The 15,869-nt window shown below is 37.9% G+C and overlaps 1 protein-coding gene across 1 annotated transcript in view; it reads right to left on the bottom strand.

The window, feature by feature from the left end:
* Positions 1-1,286: 1,286 nt before the first annotated feature.
* HMGA1 (high mobility group AT-hook 1) overlaps positions 1,287-15,869 on the bottom strand; it is a 36,832-nt gene continuing 22,249 nt past the window's right edge. Inside the window, exons 3-5 of the mRNA XM_026719996.2 lie at positions 15,019-15,102; positions 9,094-9,147; positions 1,287-2,614 (exon numbers count right to left, since the gene is read on the bottom strand). Coding sequence (XP_026575781.1) covers positions 2,558-2,614; positions 9,094-9,147; positions 15,019-15,102 — 195 coding nt within the window. The 3' untranslated portion in view covers positions 1,287-2,557. The remainder of the gene's footprint in view (positions 2,615-9,093; positions 9,148-15,018; positions 15,103-15,869) is intronic.

A 15,869-nucleotide genomic window follows, 5' to 3' on the forward strand; every position in this document is an offset into this window, starting at 1 on the left:
AACATGAATTTGGGATCCTAGATGGAATCTACTTTCATTTTTAAAAAGTTCCATCCAGTTAACTTCAGAGTTTATTGCCATCGTGTCTGTTTTGGCCCAGAGGCATACCAAAATACTAGTTTCAGATTGAAGAACATCTGGAGATTCAGGTACTATTTCTTGTTGAATAAAGGCTACGTATATTTTAAAAGAAGTACCTTAAATTTGATTATTCTTGCAATTATTAGGAATTCTTTAAAATGTAGACCATTTTTTTTGTTTCTATTCAGATAAGGATATAAAAGCCATGACGTTTGGCATATCCAAATGAGGCAGGAAAAATGGGCTGAAATCTCAGTCAGATTTGGCAGTATTGGGCTAGATGGTTCAATATTAATACAGATTCCTATGATCTTATTAATTAATCACTGCCAAAAACCTTTAACTGGAAAATAATTTGTTCAGGCATTATGCAAATTATGCTATCCAGGCTAGAAAGATGAGTTTCAAAACAAGAGGGATCACTATTGTATATGTATAAAAAGGCAGAGTTATTATGGTCTTGGAAGATGAACAGATGTCAATCCTTTGGGCAGATGCTGAAGACTGATAATTTTAACTTAATGACTAGTTCAGGAATTATTGCAACCCTTTACTGAATGAAGAACAGTTATCTTCTACAGAATATACTGGATATTCAATTAACCAGCTCAGTTTTGTTTGCTTTTGAGTTTTATGAAATTATGCAGAAAAAACGTGAGTGGGCAGAAGGGTAGGCTATATAGTTTCCATGAGCACTGTGTGTGTGTGTAAGTATCTCCTTCGATGCCTTACCCAGGCACCTCACATTTTTAAAAATTCAAAAATATTTCTAGGAATGTTTGTGGATCCCGTATCAGCATTCTAAGGTAAAGTAACAAAGGGTAACTGGTCCAAGCTTGATTTGGAAGATTTCACTTTTCAGAGAAAAGACAACAGCTAAGCTAGAGTGGTATAAAAGGAGTTGGTGAGAAGTATTTTGACCAGTTTGCTTTCTGCTAAATTGGAACTAGGGAGTATTTACCATGAGGTCTCGAAATTCTTAGTATAGCTAATATACAGCTTTAAAAAGAAAAAAAATGCCCGATAGAAAAATGCCCAATAGATGTTTTGAAAAAAGCAGTATAAAGAAATATTTATACTTTCAGAAGTTATTCGTGATTTGGGGTTTCCACAGTAAGAGCCTAGTAATTATAGCTGACTCTTAAAATAGTGCCCACTTTCACAGAAACTCCCTCTCCCCAATCATTCATCAGTCTGACAAATAAGAGCTTTTATCCCTTTTTTTAATAGCACAACAGTTTTAAAAGTCAACTGAAATGAAATTATCTATAGTGTAAAATGTCAGTTCCAGAGAAAAACCAGACAGAACCTGTTGAAATAAAACTTTGTAATCAGTACAGCAGCAACAAACAGCAGCAATGTTTTAAGAGGATGAAACTCAAAACGTATCCAGAGGTAGTTGTGAATGAAGAAAGAAAACCTTGACAGACAATATATATATTGGAAAGACAACTGTCAACTGCTAACTGCTATTTCCAAAGGCGAAAAATCACAAAAACCGAAAGAGACCACGAAGGGAGAGAATTTTGCCATACTGCTTTCCTTGGTCATGGCAAAGACTTGTTCAATATATTTCTGTGCAGAATGACTGAGCACCAAGTGAAAAAAATTCAGTTGTACGCTCCATTTGTGTACTGGCAGCTGGGGCAGATGGAGATGGAAAAATAGGGGGGAGGGGAGAAGAAAGGATCTCTGGTTACTGGGGAAAAGATGAGAATTTAGGTTAGATTCACCCCAAACACCTCAGCCTATGTAATTGTAACTGCTCTGGACTTAAGGCAGCTGATTGGGGCAGGGCAGTATGTTGTCAAAAGAATACACAGACACATTGCAAAGCACTAAATTATTCTTGAACTACTGGAAATTGGATGAAAAGGATAACTTCCTCTCAATTATTCTTGCAAATACCTTACAGTAGGAAAAAATAATGTATCCATCCTTTTAATGTTGTGGCCTTTATCCCATTATACTCATTTCCCCCCCAAAAAATAAAATCATCCCAATGCTCTCAAATCTTCCTCCTCGGCAAACTTTCTGCCAGTGCCAAGTTATCCTTTTGGAGAGTATTATGGTCTCTCTGAAGTGGAAATTAGGATTGATAAGGAAGGACTAAGCTGTCCACTCTTTTCAACATGAATAAGTGGTCACTATAAAGATTTATAAACCCCTTTCTCGATAAGGAGTGTTCTGGAGAAATAGATCAAAAAACAGATATAATACAGAACTACATGAATTGGTAGGCTAAACTACCAATTGAGAGGGGAAAACAAAATATAAAGTTCTCCCATTAAACATTACACATCAAATATGATGGTTGATCTGTTTACACTGTGCCCTAGTGTTGCTGTTTTAACTGTGAGAACATTGGAGAGATCAGGTCAGGAAAAGGGTGAGGATTCTTCGCTCTTTCCTCAGTCCCAGAACTTGACAAGAAACAGGAAAACTGAGCTGTGAGGTAGAATCGGTTGGCTTATTCTCATTGTTCCTCTTCCGAAGATTCTTGGGAGATGTTGACCTCTTCTTCATCTTTCTCCTACACAGGAAAAAAATAGCATTGGGAAGATCTGCTGCTATATTGTTCTTGTTTTAAGACTAATCCTCATATTGCAGTAGGAGTGAGGAACGCCATTCCTCATTGCTGCAGAGGGGCTAATGATCCTCCTTCCTTATAGAGGGAAGAAGGTGGCAATCAAAAGAAAAACTTCTTCCGGTTATAATGCAGACCAGTATGTCCAAGCAAAATCATGTTCCTTTGTTAGTATTCATTTGTTGTATTATGTCATCACCAAAGCACTTACAAAATGAGAAACATCCAAGTTCTAGAGTGTTTGCTTTTGAAGTCTATTCCTATTATAGATAATCCTTGATTTATGATCACAATGGAACCTGGAATTTCAGTTGTAAGTCATTGTAGTTGTAAGTCAAGGCATCACATGACTGGAAGCAATTTTATGACCAATTTTCAACTTCAGTCTTAAAGGAGTAGTCATAAAATGATTGGCCATTGGCCACTGTGGCCATAAAATTATTTAGTGAACCACATTGTTAAATGAATCATGTGGTCATTAAACAAATCCATTCTTCCAAATGGGTGTTTTTTGCCTCAAACTGGCAAAACAATATTGCATATGTGGTCACCTGACCATGGGACATTGCAACTGATTGGAAATGTGAGCAAACTGCTATGTATCCAAAATGCTGGGGGGCATGCACGTAATGACAGCTGTAATTTTGAGGATGAATAATAAAGAGCTTTTTAAGAGTTTGTTGTAACTTTGAATGATCATTAAATGACCAGCTGTTAAGTCAAGGACTAACTGTACTCCAGAACACCATTTATTTTTTAGCTGATTGGGATCATACACTGGAACCATCAATTTCATAGAATATAGGCATCTGAAGTCATGTTAAAGATCATTTAAGTTCAACCCTTTCTTCAACGCCAGATTTCCCTAAACTATCCTCAGTAAATGACCACCCAGTCTGCATTTGAAGCCCTCCAGCAAGGGGGAGTCCATCACTGTTCTAGACTAGGGATCTGCAACCTTGAAAATACCGGGAGCAACAACAACAAAAAGGTGTGGCTGGGGGGGTGTCATGTGACTGGGTGGGAGTGAGTGATGTTGAGTTGGTTATGCCACCCAGGAGGAAATGGGTCCAAATGGTTCTTTGAGTGTTTTCTCTGGGAAACAGGTATCTTGTTTTCTCTCTCTCTCTCTCTCTCTCTCTCTCTCTCCTCCTTTCCTTTTCTTCTCTCTCTCTCTCCCCCTCCCTCCCTCTCTCCTTTCCTCCCTCTCTCACCTCTCCTTTTCTCTTTCTTTTCTTCCTTCCTTCTCTCTCTCTCTCTCTCTTCCCCCTCCCCCTCCCTCTCTCACCTCTCCTTTTCTTTCTCTACCTCTCTCTCTCTCTCTCTTTCCAAAAACAGGCAAGGATTGTTTTTTTCCCCCTGATATTGTTCTTTCTTCTTCTTTGGGTGCTTTTTACCATATGATTTAAATCAAGAGTCATTTCAGGTTCCCAGATAAATGAAGCTTTTTCATCCACCTGCTATGGCTTGTCAACTGAACCCACCATTAGCTGGCCCTGCCCCATACCCTCCCCTCCCCGTCACTCCTTGTCTGAGAAGGTAACGGCAACGGCGGCATATGGAGAACCGCTCTATATTTCAGAGCAGGAGCAAACCGTCTCTGTACTTGCCTCTTCTTCCAGCCCTTGCTGGTGCTGCGTGCATCTCAGACGTTTGGGGAAACACTGGCCCGGCCAGGCTGCAGCTCTGCATCGTAATGGGCTCCAGGAAGAGGAGGGGACGCCGTCTCCCCCATTGTGAAGCACACTAAATTGAAGTGTGCTGAGCAAGACTCTGCAAGAGCAGCGAGCAGGCTATGGAGTCAGCGAGAGCAGCGGCGTCAGCCACAGCCAGGCCGAGCTGAAAGCAAGTCATGCACCTCTCGGGGCTGTGCACAGCACCTACAAGGGCTGGAAGAAGAGGCAAGTACAGGAGCGCTTTGCTCCCACTCTGGAATATGGAGCAAGTCTCCATTTGCCGCCGTCGCCCTTGCCTTCTTAGGCGAAGCGTGACTGGGAGGGCAGGGCGAGGCCAGCCAGTGATGGGATCATCCGACAGCCGCAGCAGAGGGCCCAAAGAGCTGCATGTGGCTCTGGAGCCACAAGTTGCCAACACCTGTTTTAGACAAACAGTTCAACTACATATAATTTATTCCCTTTGGAAATTCCTCCTAATGTTCAGAGTGAATATCCTTTCATTTAATTTCAACCCACTGGCTCCAGAGCCACGTGCAGCTCTTTGGGCCCTCTGCTGTGGCTGTTGGATCTTACTATGATATCTGAAGTAGGTGTTTGATATATTTGAAGTATGGTAGTCCTCAACTTACAACCATTCATTTAGTGACTGTTCAAAGTTACGACAACACTGAAACATTGCTTATGACTGTTTTTCACACTACTGTTGCAGCAGCCCTGTGATCATGTGGTCAAAATTCATACGCTTGACAACTGGCATAGATTTATGACAGTTACAGTATCCCAGGGTCATGTAATCACTTTTTGCAACCTTTTGACAAACAAAAACAACAGAGAAACCAGATCCATGTAATAATTGTGTTACTAACTTAACAACTGCAGATTCATTTAACAACTCTGGCAAGAAAGGTGGTAAAATGGGGCAAAACTTACTTAACAATTGTCTTGCTTGACAATGTCAATTTTGTGCTCAATTGTGGTGATAAGTTGACGATTACCTGTATGCCTTTCCTCACAGAACTTGTTTTCAAACCCTTTTATTCTGATCGCTCTTTTCTGAAGCTACTCCAGCTTTTTTGCGTCTCTGCCTAAGTGCAGGGCCTAGAACTGGGCAAAAGTTATTCAAGAAAGACCCAACCAGCATAACACACAATGGAACTAATGAAGCAAACCTAACAGGAGGTTGGCATAAAATAATGTTTCCCTCAAATACTTCCAAAGTGAACTGGTTCAAACACAGAATTCATCTTGGACTTTTGAGTTGTCACATATTCAAGTTGCCACAAGAGGGACAGAGCATTAAAACAAAACCAAAAATAGGTCCAATGTTTAAACTCCCTCTGCGGTCTCCTTAAAAGTTTATCCTATCCAGCAAGTAAATTCCTAACATCCACATTCGTCTAGGCCTAAATAAACAACTGTTTGTATATGAGTTTCTTCCTGGAGGTCTCTCCGGCCTGTTCTTTTAAAACTAAAACAAATGCTATTGGAATGAGATGAGTCATGCTTGAGTGCATGTGTGAGTCAGCAACCTTGACTTCCTTGTGCTTCATTCATAAAAACACACATTTAAACCACTGTGGAATGTGCCTGCCAAGTCTGTTCAGCAAGTTGTAAGGCAGGAGAGATCATTTAGCAAAGGAAGGAAATAATCAACTCTACTTAACCTTTCCCTTTGCTAAAAGAAGACACACAGTGAAGGCTTCAGTTCCACTCAAGTTGAAAAAAGATTTAACAAGCTCAAAAGATGATGAGTGGAATGGATCATGAAACATTTGAAAGTTTGCAATTTAAATGGATATATTATTTCAGAGGAATTTAATACATCCAGGTGATATTACTAATAGAGGCAGAGCAGATTAAATCTTAAATTAGTTAACAGTTCTTGGAAGTAACCCAATGTCAGTGTTAGAGGAAATGACCGTATTTTTTGGTTTACTATTTTAATTTTCATGAATTGTCCTGCTGGAGTGATCTTCAAAGAATACTTTATTATTGTCCTTTCCCACATACCCTACTTCTCAGGAAGGGGCTTCAAAAATAGTAGCATAATTTGTATATTTGAACTTGTATATTCTGGTTCAGTATCAATGTTAGCAGAAAGGCAAGCATAATGTAGAAAGTGTGACATTTTAGCAATAGTAATTGCTGCAGATAACAGAAGGTTTCTTATTGCCAAACATCCAAGTTTTAAGAAATTAAGGACCAAATATGCAATTTATTACAATCTTTGTTGTAAGTGTCTATGTCATGATTTAAAAGAATTGTTTTTAAGTGATCATTGCAAATCTGATTCCCCATTTTGGAAGCTGCCTGTCTGCTTATTAAGAAAGCTTGCAATTGGCTGTTTCTGGCAAGGACTGCTCCTTATATTTTGACAGCTGGCGACAGATGTGCATTGCAAAGCTATCAGCCACTTCTGATATTCAGACCAATATGGAGTCAGCAGCACGCTCCACATTCTTAATTAATGGCACAACCTGTTTTGAATATTTTCAATTTGTTTGTGAGACTAAACGGGATAGTAACAAAAATGTTTGTTATGTTCCCAGCTCCTTCAATAAATGTTCCTTTCAAGGGCTCTACCTAGCCTGGAATCTTCTGCAGATATAGTTTAGCTTATTTTAAAGGGAATCTATTGTCTTCATAGCTGTGCTACAAATGCAATGCCAACATCCAGCATTTCTGGGCATGATCCAGTAATACTGATATCTGCCTATCTTTTCTCTACAACTCACCTCATCCATGAGGTCCCAGATAAATTTACTACAGAGATCTTAATAATGGAAGGCTAGTATTGGCAATGTTATTTTGAATGTGCCTGTGGATTTCTCTATCCTTCAGGTGGTTAAAATTGAGGAGGGAAATCCCCATCAAAATATATGGCAAGCATCCTATAAAGCAGATTTATCAGCTTTCCAGTATTATGTTTATTTCTATGAATATATTATCCAGACATTCCCAAAAATAAAATAGAAAAATATGAATATTGTATCTGAACTGAAGAGAAACCAGAGTGATGGGAATCTACTGTTCCTGGAAACACAAACCCTGCCTAGAAATAACATAATAACAAATTGACAGACCACATCCTATGGGCTTAAAAATGTGATAAATTTTTTTGCCTCAGTTTATCTTGTGATAAATGACTCTTTTGTGACAGGCCATATGCAATGAAGTGTTCTTTTGTGATTGGGAAACCTCTCCCTTGACAGCCATTTTGTGAAACCCCACCCCAACCCCGATATACTATCAGAATATCAAAAATGTCCATTCTTCCAGAAATGGTTGATTTACGATTATTTCTGAGCACAAATGTGTGGTATTTGACGAACTAATTTGGTAATTAATCTGGTACAAAATATATATGGGTTCCAGACTTTAATTTAACACAAAGTCTGAATTTCAAAGTAAAATTTTATCTGGGGCCCTATAGGAAATTTAAAATAGCCACCTGTAAGGTAAATCCCAAGCTAGGTAAGTCATTGATTTAAAGGGATTTGCAAATATTTCTTCAAAGAATACCTAGCCTTTTGTGCTGTTGTAACTTTTATTATAAGTTGTATAGAGATAAATGTTAAGAGGGAATATATGGTTCTATTTGATGAAGAGGGTATAAAGAAACAAACATTATCAGAAAAAAATAATAATCAGCAATTATAGCAAAATCAGACTATCTTGCCTTGTGGCGTATAAAAGTAACACTAAAGAAAGGGCACGTAATTTTATTAGGATCAATTGGAAAACCTTTTTTTTTTGTAAATTCTTGAATGTAGACCAAAATCTCTTCAGGGATTATTAAAAAGAACAATTGCTTTAAGTAATCAAGGCCAGATGAAACTGACTGAAACTCACTCTGCAAGAATGCCATAGTGGCAACACCAAATCTGTGCTAATTAACAGAACAAGCCACTTCCTATTACTCACTTCAGGGCAAGAAGAAATAATTATAAACTGAAACATAACATGTATAAAATGTTGAAAAGATAGGATTAAAAACAAAATAAGCCTTAGAAAACCTAAGCAATCAGATTTAGCTTTCATAGGCAACATATGCTTGAAATTGAGCGAAAGAAGCATTAAGTTCCCTTATGCTGCATCAATCATTTCTGGAAGGCAGTATCAAAAACTCATCAGATCCATAATGGATAGTTACAGAAAGATTCAAAAATTAGAATAAACCCAACAAAATGTCTTAGTCCTATCTATCTTTACATCATAGCATTTTTCACCTGACATGGTAAACTTGTCTCCTGTTGAACGTTTTTCTAAAGTGGCTATTACAGAAGAATCAAAAGCACAGTCAATTCACATTCTGAGATAAAATCTGGTGTTAGGGAATGATACCACCCATTTGTTCTTCAGCCCTGGTCCCTATTCCTACATGCACCATTTCTATCACCATGTCAAGCCCTCCAGAGTAGGCCAAAAAGCTTTTCTGCCTAGTAATGGTGAAAAAAGAGTCTATCGTTATATTACATTTTACTAGTGGAAGAGCTAAGGCGTAGTTTATAAAAAGAGTGGGTCAGGAAATTCTATTTGCAAAATTCCAGATTTGTGAGCAACAGCTATAAACAACACACAAACCTGAATATGACAAACTTGACTACATTCACTCTCTAATAATTTCCCGCATCCAGTGTAGCCCACTGGTTGCCAAGAGATTGAGATTCAAGAGGATAAATAAAATAACACCCCCCTCCTTTTTTTTCTTCTTCTTTATATAGATACCTCTTTTCAAAATCAACTTACTGATTTTTTCGGTCGACCTCGAGGCTTCCTTCCAGGTGTTGTTACAGCAGCTTTCTGGAGAAGGAAGGCATAAAGATATCTTTAAATGAAGACCAAAATTACAAGCTATTGCCATCTACAAGAAACCCAGATTTCTTTTAAGATTGGTTTGTATTCCTTCATTAATGAAAAGGTTGTTGTGATATTGGAGCACTTTTATTCAGAAGGGATCCCTGAAAATCAATGCAGTAGCAGGCAACGTTTCTTTTAAAATAATACATTTTAAAGGAAACCATTTATTTTAAAATAGACTGTCTTAACTTAGCATCTTCCAGATGTGTAAGATGAACCCCATTATCACAATCTGGGTGTGAGAGTAGCAGGACAAAGTTATGGAACTGGGTGACCGGAACTGGGTGACCATCTTATATATGGTACTATACTGTATAAATACTAGAGCTTTGGCTATTAAGCAATATAAGATTTTAAATAAATAAAATAATATGTATCTGGAAGATACCTAGTTGGGGAAGGCTATAATAGACCAAAGTAGGGTGTAATCTGTATTTCTGCTTGAGGTTCAGGCATTCAATTTTGGGTTTTTTCCCCTTATAAAAAAGTAAGATGTTCTGGAAATTACAGTAGCAAACCTCAGGAACTGCTGTCTAATTCAGCATCAAACATGTTCTATAGTATCAGATAGTAAACTGTAATTTATTGTGACCAAAGAATGATTTAATAGATATTATGAAAATATTAGCATTCCTGTATGTTATCCTTGATTATCTTGATGGACATTACAAGAAATATATTCAATGTATGAAATCAAAGTTACTTGTGAAAAGGCACTCTAATGCTACTAATAAACTGGAAAACAATACTTAAAAATTTCCTGCTCTTAATTATATTAGAAACAACTAGCCATTAACACAAAGAATGGCAACTAGCCATTAAACAAATAATGAAAGTGAAACAGAACAGTGTTGCTCAAGGTATCTATGATGTGAAATGTTTTTTCTTCATCTGAACACACATAATTTAATTTTTACAGCTGCTAAGCTAAATAAACAAAACCTGAAATGTGGGAGATGCCACAAATACCCAAGATGATTTCAAAAATTCTAAATTAACCATATAATCTGAGGATGTGATTCATAACACTCGAATACTTGGGTTGGCAAAAATCTTTTTCAGTTGGCCTTGGTCTTGTCTTTTGGCATCAAAGCCAGTAGTCCCTCCCTTGTTATTCTTCACCATCATTGCCCCTTTCAACAGGAGCCATCTGGGTTCTAGTACCATGACTCAGAGTATGCAGGATATGAGTCGTATATTTTCAAGAGAGGTTTGAAATCAAACACAAATACACACTGTGTTCATGAAACATTCTACAAATCTCTTTCCTACTAAAATTCTTCCCTAGCATCTTATATGCTATGCAGGGGTTAAGAAGAGGACCAATATGTGCCCTCCTACCATCATCTGACTGGCGGTTTAGATAGATAATACTTTGCCAGGTCTTTGCTTTTGGCTACAGCCTCCCAAAACATTCTTACTCTGTATATAGTCCAGTCCCATTTTTCTGCTTTAATTGCAGTAAGGCAAACTCTGGTTGTATAGTTCAAGGAAGAAGGTTATTCAAGTGTCAGATTATTCCATATGCCAAACGTCTTGTCTGAAATAGTTCTAAACATCAGATGAGGAACTAGCAGGGTCACTTGGACATTGGAGTAGAAAAGTGCTTTGGGAAGTAGATCCGTTATTTCCAAGGCACCTTGTTGCAATCCCATTTAACCCTACAGAGGCAGCTGTAGGAGAAACTGTCAGGCTAAGAGCAAAAGCTTGATCATCATAATAACCTGTACTTACTGCAGAGCACGCTTAATATAAATCTGCCTTAACATCTGTAATGGCTATTTTGGATTCAAAAGGCCCAGGAACATACTTGCTCTGTATGGTAACAGCAACACTGTTAAGAGCTGACTGCTAGGAGGTAGTTGCCCATTAACAAAGGCTAAAAAATATTCCCAAATGATGCCGAGTACTGTTGTTGTACGTAGGTATATCTAATGTTTTCTCCAAATCACAGAATAAGCCACTTCAGAACCAGGAACAGAACATTTGTAATTTGTACATTGGTAGAAACTTGAAGCACCTTTTTAACAAGGTCTTGCTCTTACTCTTGAAAAATAAAACACAATACCTGCAGGGAGGCAGATGCATAACAAACAGAAGCAAATGTCTCCAGAACTTGGTTCATGTTCTCTTCTTGCTACATTTTATAATTTGAACAGATGGCAAGAGGCTTGGGCTAAGCTGAGATGTCCACTGAAATAACCCTAGCAGCTTGGCTGCCAAATCAGAATCAAGCATCTGTTGCTCCAAAGCATCTGGAACAACGAAGAATCTTTTTGGTATCTAGTTGAAAGATTTGGAGAGAGAGCAGATGAAGAAAGACCATGGCCTTTATGGCTCGGGCCTAGTATTTCTGATTACATACTGCATATGTAAACAGCTGCCAAGTCATCAGTTCTGGGATCATTTATTCATTTCCTTCAGTGGTGGGATTCAATTTTTTTTTTTACTACCGGTTCTGTGGGCGTGGCTTTGTGGGCATGGAAGGGGAAAGATACTGTAAAATCTCCAGTCAGAGGTGGTATTTGCTGGTTCTCTGAACTACTCAAAATTTCTGTTACCAGTTCTCCAGAACTGGTCAGAACCTGCTGAATACCACCTCTGATTTCCTTCCTTTATTCCCAACCTTTACTCAGTTTCAGCCATGTAGCACCTGATAGATACATCAAGCCTTAATTCCTAACCACCATGTGACTGGCACAGTAAATGTGCCATTAAGGATTGGCAGCTAGATAAAAGAGGAAGCTAGGAGGTCAAGGCCTCCATATTCAGAGGGATGGGAGAGAAGCTACCCAATTCAGGAAACTATAATCTTCCTTCTGTGTGAGTGAGTGGGACATATCCCTTTCTATTCTTTACAGATTTATAAACTCCAGCTGCTTGGAAACAGATGTGCACGTGCGCGCGCACACACACACACACACAAGCAAATTTCACCAGCTGTCTAGCTAATTCAAGTATCTTTCACTCAAAATTCTAGATTTGGATGTCAATAGAATGCCATTATTTGTTCTTTCCCCATAAGCTCCAAAATAAATAAACATGCAAATTTACAAGCAGCTTTTTTTTTTTAAAAAAAAATAGTTTTTCAATATCATACAATCATAAAATGTGTTATTTAGTGCAGCTCTTGCTCAATACAGGAATCCACTACTATGGCATGCTCTGCTTTAATTCGTACCCTTAAGAAATGTTTCTGTGATATCAGCATTAAATCTGCTTCCCTGCAACCTAAAAATCACTTTTTCTATTATCTCTTTTTTTTTACAGTGACAGCCTTTCAGTTATTTTTTAGATTTATATTTTGCTTTTCCTCCAGAAGTTCAAAGGAACACACATGCTTATTTTTCTCCACAATAACAATCCTGTGAGGTATGATGGACTGAGAATGCATGACAAGTCATTCAGTAAACTTCCATGGACGAGGGTGGACTAGTCTCTCTCTAGGTCTAGTACTGCATCTTTGATGGTTATTCAAGCAATCCTCATTTAATAATCACTTGTTCTGTAATGGTTCAAACTTCAGCAGGCAACACTTTTTCCCTGTCTGCTCAATGACTCAGGAGATTGCTTGATGGCCACAACCAGGAGTGCAAATGTTGTTCAAAAGAGTCATGTGGTCATCTTGCTTAATAATCGTTTTGCTCAACAACCAAATTCTGGCCCCAACTATTGTTAAGCAAGTATTACCAGTATTGATGTAGCAATTGAGACAACTGCTTTTTTTTTCCTCGACTTCTCATGCTGTTGTCTCATTCTCAGTTAACAGTTAACAGGAATGGTGAGGAAATTTGGAGATTCTCAATACTGTTGTTTCCTAACATATGTATTCATATAGGTATAAAGCAGATGCTATTTCAGAAAATGGTGTCTCTTTGTCATCTGAGTATTTCACAAGATACTACACAAAATTAATAAGAGGTAAACATATACAAGGCACAAATCAGTATCAATAGAAGTGTGCTCCTTCCCACCCATATTTACAAATTCTACCTTTCAAAAAAATTCCAAATATTAGGGGATAAGATCCCATGGCACTTTAGGTCCTATTTTATTATTAGATGAAAAACCAGACCTAGAATCCTTATAGCCTTCTTGTGCTATCCAGTTTTATTCTAGAACCTTCAAAAATATCAAACTGATATGCACAAACAGATAAAAGAATTGGAAAATGTTATATTTAAAAGAAAAACAAAACAAAATGGAAGATACAATAGTCCATTTTAGGAAAAAAAATATAAGAAAGTGCTTAACTTTTCTAGAATCACAACTCATCTCTTAAACTGGTATGTAGGAATGACCTTGGGAGACAGGAAAAAGCTGCAGTTGGATAAAGGCATTTTAGGCAGCAGAAGAAAGTACAGAACAAACTATATTTGAGTATAGCAAAATTCTCAGAATCCATTCTCCCTAAGTTTTTGGTTTGTAAAGGTGACAGGGGAGAATGTATTCTCATACTTGCAAGATTCTACTGATGTAACTTAAAAATGGCAGAGCAAGTATTTTTGGATGTACTTCAACACTGGAGGATTTAAAGAAGAAATTGGATAATCATTTGTCTGAAATGTTGTAGGGTTTCCAGCTTGAACTTCCAAGGTCTCTTCCAATTCTTTTATTCCTGTCTGGATTACTTTGCAAGGCTGACTTCAATCTTGCTAGTCGGAAGTACACACACAGCCCGCCCCCCAATTGCCTTCGCAGTCCAAAAACTAAGGAGTTATCACTTTTGAGAAGTTTGCTACACCCACATTTTTATTGTGAGACTAAACTGTCTCTTAACCAACTGTTGATCTGACTGCAGCCCGCATACTATTACAGTTCTTTAAAGCAGATATTCCTTGACCTGTTTGAAGTTATAGCACTGAAAAAAGTGACTTATGACTATTTTTCTCACTTACAACAGCATCCCTTTGGTTACGTGATCAAAATTAAGATGCTTGGCAACTAGCATGTATTTATGGTGGCTGCAGTGTCCCAGGCCCACGTGATCACCTTTTACAACCTTCTGATGAGCGAAGTCAATGGGGAAGCCAGATTCTTTTATGTACATTGAGAGCATTTGCACCAAGACAAATTCCATATGTGTCCAATCACACTTGGCCAATAAAGAATTCTATTCTATTCTATTCTATTCTATTCTATTCTATTCTATTCTATTCTATTCTATTCTATTCTATTCTATTCTATTCTATGCTATGCTATGCTATGCTATGCTATGCTATGCTATTCTATTCTATTCTATTCACTTAACCTCATTGTTAACTTAAGAACTGCATCGATTCATCTCTAAGGTTCTCAGTCATCCAAATCATGGTTGTCCCAAGGGTGTTTTTTCAAAAGGCAACTGTTTTTTCTTTGAAGACGTGTTGCTTCTCATCCAAGCTTTTTCAGTTCTTATTGTCAGCAATGTCTTCAAGGAAAATCCGGTTGCCTTTTGAAAATGCAATGATCCACTTAACAACTGTGGTAAAAAAAAAGTTGTAAAATGGGGCAAATCTTAATTAACATCTGTTTTGCTTAGCAACAGAAATTTTGGGCTCGATTATGGTGGTAAGTTGAGGCTATCTATATTGCTAGTTAGTCTTAGTAAAGGCATTAAAGCGTTTGTTCCAATACATTTAATGCTTGGCGAATGCCACTGACATTTCCTATGGGTGATTCATTCTTCCATGGATACCTATTTATATTGAAGTAATTCTCCAGATCAGTCTTAACAATCACTGTCAATTGGTACACGTGCATAAAAACAACAGGGAAGAGTACATGTGATTGAGTATGATTTCCAATTCATTATCCAGCAGCCAAAATACCTACCCTTCCCTTTGAAGTGGCCTTGTTTTTGCTCCCCTTTGGTCTACCACGTGGTCTCTTGGGTATTGGTGCCTCACTGGGTTCTTGCTACAAAGAAAGAGTATTACAATGAGTGAGAGAGAAATAAATGTAGTTAATGCTTCCACATCCTCTCAGGACATTTTGCTATGTACCTGGAAGCTACAATAAAAGAAATAAAAGAATCCAACCAATATAGCCAATTTAGAAATTTGATATGCAGACACATTAATTTCTGATAAGAGGTTCAGAATACAGTCTATAGTGATTAAAGTACGAGTTTTAAAGATGTAACACCATGACATATGTTTAGTAGTACAGTCTACACATTTTCCTTATACTAATTTTATCATACAGTGGACAATGTTCAAGTATTATATACTGTAGCTACCAGTGTTTTATTTCCTATAACATTCTACTTACAGCTGTAAACTAGACAACCCGTGACCCATTAGATCATCATTTCATAGATATTTCCTTACTAGTGAGAGTAGGTGTGACTTCTGGCTTGCTGCTGGCTTCCCCACTGAGTTTCTTTATGGGAAGCTGGCAATGAACCATGACAATCTTCCTTACTTTCATTACTTTCACCCTCTCATTTCCTATTCCTTTCCTTCTGCTCCTGCCCTTTCCTTCTTTTTCTCCCTCCTTCTATCCTTTCCTCTCTCATTCATTTTTTCTTCCTCCCTTTCTTCTTTCCTGTTTCCTTTCCTTTCCTCCCTCCTTCTTGTTCCTCTCTCCCTCCTCTTATCCTCCTTTCTATTCCTATCTCCTTTCTTCTTCCTTTTCTGCCTTCCTTCCTATTCCTTTTATCTTCCCTCCCTCTTCCTTCCTTT

Source organism: Pseudonaja textilis, chromosome 3, assembly GCF_049901715.1.
Source record: "Pseudonaja textilis isolate UNSWEBS1 chromosome 3, rPseTex1.2, whole genome shotgun sequence".
In the NCBI taxonomy this organism is placed as follows: Eukaryota; Metazoa; Chordata; class Lepidosauria; order Squamata; family Elapidae; genus Pseudonaja; species Pseudonaja textilis.